The sequence below is a fragment of the Chiloscyllium plagiosum genome, chromosome 10 (genome assembly GCF_004010195.1).
Source record: "Chiloscyllium plagiosum isolate BGI_BamShark_2017 chromosome 10, ASM401019v2, whole genome shotgun sequence".
Lineage (NCBI taxonomy): Eukaryota > Metazoa > Chordata > Chondrichthyes > Orectolobiformes > Hemiscylliidae > Chiloscyllium > Chiloscyllium plagiosum.
In genome coordinates, this window is record NC_057719.1 from 12,579,993 (window position 1) to 12,586,010 (window position 6,018).

Sequence of the window (6,018 nt, forward strand, 5' to 3'; positions counted from 1 at the left end):
ATAAACAAGCAGGAGCCTGGAACAACACAGCAAGCCAGGCAGCGTCAGGAGATGGTGGAGTTAATGCTTTGGTGTAAATCTTCTTCAGGATCTATGACTCTAAGTGACTTGTCCTGAGCTGGCATAAATCTCTTCTAGGAAGAAACTAAACTTGCTTCTAAACTCAACCCTGGTGTCTTCTGAACTGAAAACAAAGCTAATCCCCTAAACTTTTTTTCACCGGGTCAAAATCCTGAATTACCTCGTGAATGGCATTGTGGGTCAACCCACAGCAGGTGGACTGCATGCTTTAAGAAACCAGTTCACCAGCATCTTCTCAAGGGCAACTAGGGATGGGCAATAAATGCTGGACAGCCAGCAACATCCACATCCCACCAGTGAATTGAAAAAATTTACCTTACCTGTCATATAACATAATGTAAGTATGTGTGAAGTTCTATCCTTTAATATCATTGGTGTCTGCAGTTAGTTGCATTATTAAATGTTAGCTTCAGTCACTGTCTGAGAGGATTGTGTGACTTTGTTCTCTTTTAAAGAAAACCCTTCAGAGAAGTAACTCAACCCCCCCCACCCTGTTTTTATTTTGAAATTTAAATTCCAAGAATTGTATTATTGCACCTTTCATCATTTGGTTCAGGAGGGAATTCTTTGATTAGTTAGAGTGATGAAACCATTACACTATGTCTGGCTACACTCATTGCTGAAAGGACTGGCTATAATGTTAATAGCGTTAGACTGGTCAGCAATGGTTGCCGGAATTAATATTTTGTAAATGATTTTACATTTTCTTTGCTAGCTTTTTGGTTTACTCATTGCTTGATTATTCAATAGGCTAGTATGCATGCAGTGTGCATAATCCATATTATGAATCTCTCATTTACTTGTAGTCTGAAGAGGAAACAACTTCCTGAAAATGGAGTGACTGCAAAGGAGCCAGAAGCAGCTAGGTAAAGAACAGACTCTATAAATATCCTTCAGTACAGATAGTTTCATTTTATTCGTCAACAGCTGTGCAGAAAACGTAATTTAATTATGGACTTCCATGAGTATTGTAATAAAGTGATGCCATACATTTCGGAAGGATATTGTGAAATTGAAAGGATTCAGAAAAGGTTTACAAGGATGTTGCCAGGGTTGGAGGATTTGAGCTATAAGGAGAGGCTCAATAGGCTGGGGCCTTTTTTCCTGGAGTGTCAGAGGCTGAGGGGTGACCTTATAGAAGTTTATAAAATCATGAAAGGCATGGATAGGGTAAATTGACAAGTTTTTTCCCTGAAGTGGGGGAGTCCAGAACTAGAGGGCATAGGTTTAGGTGAGAGGGGAAAGATATAAAAGGGACCTGAGGGACAATATTTTCATGCAGAGGATGGTGTGTGTATGGAATGAGCTGCCAGAGGAAGTTGTGGAAGCTGGTACAATTACAGCATTTAAAAGGCATCTGGATGGGTACATGAATAGGAAGGGTTTGGAGGGATATGGGCCGGGTGCTCGCAAATTGGACTAGATTAAATTAGGATATCTGGTTGGCATGGACGAGTTGAACCAAAGAGTCTGTTTCTGTGCTGTACATCTCTATGACTAAATGTAGGCATATACTGATGGCCCGATTATGGTGATTTGATTGAGGGTGGATTTACATCTTTGCCCATTAGATGACCTATCATTACCGGAGAATAAACTTATGCTCACAAGTTATAATAACAAAGTCTGCATCATCCTGAAGGCCGTTTGATGCTGGCATTGGGGTGTGCTGGGTAACCTTCAACTTGCAGTTTTTCTCATTTCCTCCCTTTTGGTTTCCTGATTGTACATGGATTTATGGATGGAAGCAGTCAAATTGTTTAGAAACTAGTACAGGCTGGGGAGTGGGAACAAGAAAAAACTTGCCTTTTGATTTTGTCATCTCCTTGCCCCTGCCTCCTCAGTTGACATCATCCTCAGCCATGTTCAATCCATTCCTTGCGCATTTACTCTCCAGGACCACGATAAGGGATAGAGGTCCCCTTGTCCTCGCCTTCCATTCTCCACATTTGAATCTACATTCAAAGGATCATCTTCTGCCCTATCCTGCAGGATATCACCAGCAAACACATCTTCCCTCACATCTTTCCATAAGGGAATCCTCTGTGACCCTGATCTACTCCTCCATCGCTGCCAACATCTCATTTCCTGCCTGCTCACACCCAAATTGCACCTTATGATGCAATTGCAGAAACTGTAACGCTTGGCCCTTTACCTCCTGGCTTCTCACTCTTCAAGGCCCCAAACTCTCCACATCTTTGTAAATTGGTTTTTATAGTTGTACTTTCAGTTAGAACTCGTCTTTATTATTATTAGCATGTCTTCTATGTCTTGTCTCCTCCACATCCATAAGGACAATCAGTTTCTTTTATTCAATAACACATTTTATCTCCAATTTTTCTTAACATTTCCCAGACTTGTTCTTCTGTTCTATTTGTTCCTTCTCAACATCACAAAACCAATGATAATTCCAACTCTGGGTTGGAAGAAGTGATGTTGGTCTCAGAATGTTAACTGTTTGTCTGTCTCCATGGATGCTCGCAGATGTATTGAGTTTCTCTAGCACCTTGTATTTTTACATCAGATATTTTTGCATCAGCAGTATTTTTCTTTCATCACAATAAGGCTCTTTCAGATCCAGTGAATGATTTATGTATACCCAACATTTTATTTTTGCAGTATGGATTAAAGGGGGATTAGTTAATATATCAGCACTGTACAGTTTAGAAATATTTGTCATAAATGTGTATGTTGCGTAAATGTTGTTTCGTGATGGCTAGCTCACTTTATATTTTCCAATGTATATTAAACTGGGGAAAGGGCTTCAAAGTGGGAAAGAACCACAACAGACTGAAGGTGAACCAACACTTCTTATTGCAGTAGGAGCACCATGGGTCGTCATTGTACTTTCAGAGATGTCCTTCCCTTTTCTTAATTTTTTGCCTGAAAAACCTCAATGTCTGAACCAAAGGGACTGTCATACCTAATATAAGGCAAAGCAAAGAACTGCAGATGCTTCTTCCAGTTCTGAAGAAGGGTGACTAGGTTTGAAATATTAACTGCTTTAACTCTGCAAATGCTGCCAAAACTGCTAAGTTTCTCCAGCAATTTAAATTTCTGCACTGATTGATCTGCATTGCTACCATAGAACACAGAAGTTCAACAATAAGAAATAATTGACTTTGTAAATCAAATAATACCTTAATGGAGAAAACTTGTACCAAACTGATAAGTAAAATATAAAACAAATTAATGACAGATTCTAAGCTTTGCAGAACAGAAGCAATTTAGGAAGTTGAAAACTAGATATGTTTAGCAGCTCTACATAATTTTCACAGTCTATATTATTTTATCCTTCTCATTTCAAAAGTCTGACCTGAACACTATTTCCTTCACAGCCTTCAAGATGAGAAGCACAGTCCGACATTTATCACTCAGGCTCCTGTTGAACCTGAATCAAGCCCTATCAACAGCTTATCAGATCAGCTGCCCCAAGAAATTATATTACCAGATATAGTGTCAAAATAGAAGAACCAAACAGTAGTTTAATATATTAATATTTTAAAATGAGTACATGAAAACAAATCATGAAATTAAAATATAAGAGAAAGTGCTTAAAATCTTTCTTCTGTCTTTTATGGCTTGTGTTAAGATTTCAAAAAGCATGTAACTGAAACAAACAAGGAAGCTATTTTGAACTCATCATACAATGGTAGGAATGTGGGGATACTTTTTTTTATTTGAACTCTCTTGAACTGGAGTCACAGTGTTCCAGAGAGAAGCTAGGTGGATTTCTGGTGGATATTCTGAAGGATGTGGGAGAAACATCTGGAAAAACATAGAATTTTGGTAGTGGTGTTGGGTTGGGGTGGACACAGTAAGTTTTTAGCAAATAATTAAACCTGAAAGGAGGCTTTATGTATTTGTTCATGGAATGGGGCAATCCTGGTATGTATTGCCCATATTTAATTGCCCTTGAGCTGGTGGCAGTGAGTTGTCTACTTGAACTGCGGTGTAGGTACATCCATAATGCTGATAAGGGGGGATTTCCAGGATTTTGACCTAAAGATAATGAAGGAAAGGTGGCATAGTTGCAACTCAAGATATTGTGCAGCTTGACAGGGAAGGGTGACATTATCATGTATCTGCAGCCCTTAGCCTTCTAGATCTCCATTCCTTTAAAGTACTTTAGGAATGTAAGTGCAAGCCAGGATCTAGTCCAAGTAAAGAATAAATGTCATTTTAATACTATATAAATATAAAACTAAGTGTATATATAGTTATTCACCAATGTCAGTGTGACACGTGATTGCATATTATCTGCCAATGCTTTGAAGTCTGGGTTATAGTTTGAGATTTGCTGATCAATCAATTTGATTGACTGTATATAATCATCAAACTCAAACTGTGAGGGGATGTGATACTTGGACTTGATTACCTTCATTTGGGAGGACAGTGTCACAGAGATATGTAAGTTTGCATGCTAAAAGCACAGGATGATTGGAAATGGGTATTTTTCTGTTTACAAGTCCCCAAACATTTATCAGACTTTATTACATTATTTGCTTAATAATTATCTCAATTTCAACTTTACTGTTTTGTAAATCAAACACCTAATAGAATTTGGTAGGCAATCCATCAATGTATACGAGGAATGGATTTGAGGGAGACATGATGATTTGATGACATCCAATTCCTGAAATCACCTGTTGAATTCCTCTGCTAACTTACTCAGTACGCACAGGTTTGTGGCTAGAACTACTTATGTCTTTTTTTTCTAGTATGTTCACCAGAAGAGTGTGTTTGCTTTTTAATTTCTTTTAAATTGACTCATGGGACATAGGTGTCGCTGGCTGACTATTGCCTGTCCCTAGCTGTCCTTGAGAAGGTAGTGGTGAGCTGTCTTCTTCAACCACTATAGTCCATGTGCTGTCCGTTGTCCCACAAGGCTATCAGGGAGGGAATTTCAGAATTTTGATCCAGCAGCTGTGAAGGAACAGCAATATATTTCCAAGTCAGGATGGTGAATGGCTTGGAGGGGAACTAACAAGTGGTGGTGTTCCCATATAACTTGCCATTGTCCTTCTAGATAGAAGTAGTCGTGAGTTTGGAGGTTGCTGGTAAGGATCTTTGATGACTTTCTGCAGTACATCTTGTAAATAGTGCACACTGCTGCTGAGCGTCGGTGGTGGAGGGAGTGGATGCTTGTGGCATTGTTGCTAGGTTTGCAGATGACACAAAGATAGATGGAGGGACAGGTTGCATTGAGGAAGTGGGGAGGCTGCAGACATGTCTGGCAAGTAGACAAAGAAGTGTCTGATAGAATACAATGTAGCAAAGTGTGACATTACACATTTTGATAGGAAGGATAGAGGCATTGACTATTTTCTAAACAGGGAAAGGCTTTGGAAAGCTGAAGTGCAAGTGGACTTGGGAGTCCTCTATAAGGATTCTCTTAAGATTAACGTGCAGGTTCAGTTGTACTTACGAAGGTAAATGCAATGTTGACATTCATTATAAGAGGGCTAGAAAACTATAGAAGAATTGTAGTGCTGAGGCTGAGTAAGCCTGTGGTCAGATCACATTGGGAATATTGTGAAAAGTGAAGGAAGATATACTGACGTAGGAGAAATTCCAGAGGACGTTTACAAGAATGATCCCAAGGATGAAGGGCTTATCATATGAGAAACATTTGAAGACTCTGGGTTTGTACTTGATGGAGTTGAATTGCAACTTACAGGATACAGAAACCTTGTTAGAGTGGACATGCAGAAGATGTCTCCACTAGGAGGAGATTCTAAGACGCAGGAGCACAACCTCAGAGTGATGGGTTGACCCTTTAGAACTAGATGGGGAGGAATTTCTTCAAACTGAGGATGGTGACTCTGTGGAACTCGTTGCCACACTAGACTGTGGAGGCCAAGCCATTGAGTGTATTTAAGACAGAAGCAGATATGTTCTTGATTAGTAAGGGAATCAAGGGTTGTGGGGAGAAGG

The 6,018-nt window shown here is 39.5% G+C and overlaps 1 protein-coding gene across 3 annotated transcripts in view; it reads left to right on the plus strand.

The window, feature by feature from the left end:
- Positions 1 to 3,741, plus strand: part of LOC122553951 (basal body-orientation factor 1-like) — a 28,964-nt gene extending 25,223 nt beyond the window's left edge. For all 3 annotated transcript variants that reach the window (XM_043698455.1, XM_043698457.1, XM_043698456.1), the window contains exons 10-11: positions 888 to 947; positions 3,420 to 3,741. In XM_043698455.1, coding sequence (XP_043554390.1) covers positions 888 to 947; positions 3,420 to 3,549 — 190 coding nt within the window. In that variant the 3' untranslated portion in view covers positions 3,550 to 3,741. The remainder of the gene's footprint in view (positions 1 to 887; positions 948 to 3,419) is intronic.
- The last annotated feature ends 2,277 nt before the right edge of the window (positions 3,742 to 6,018 follow it).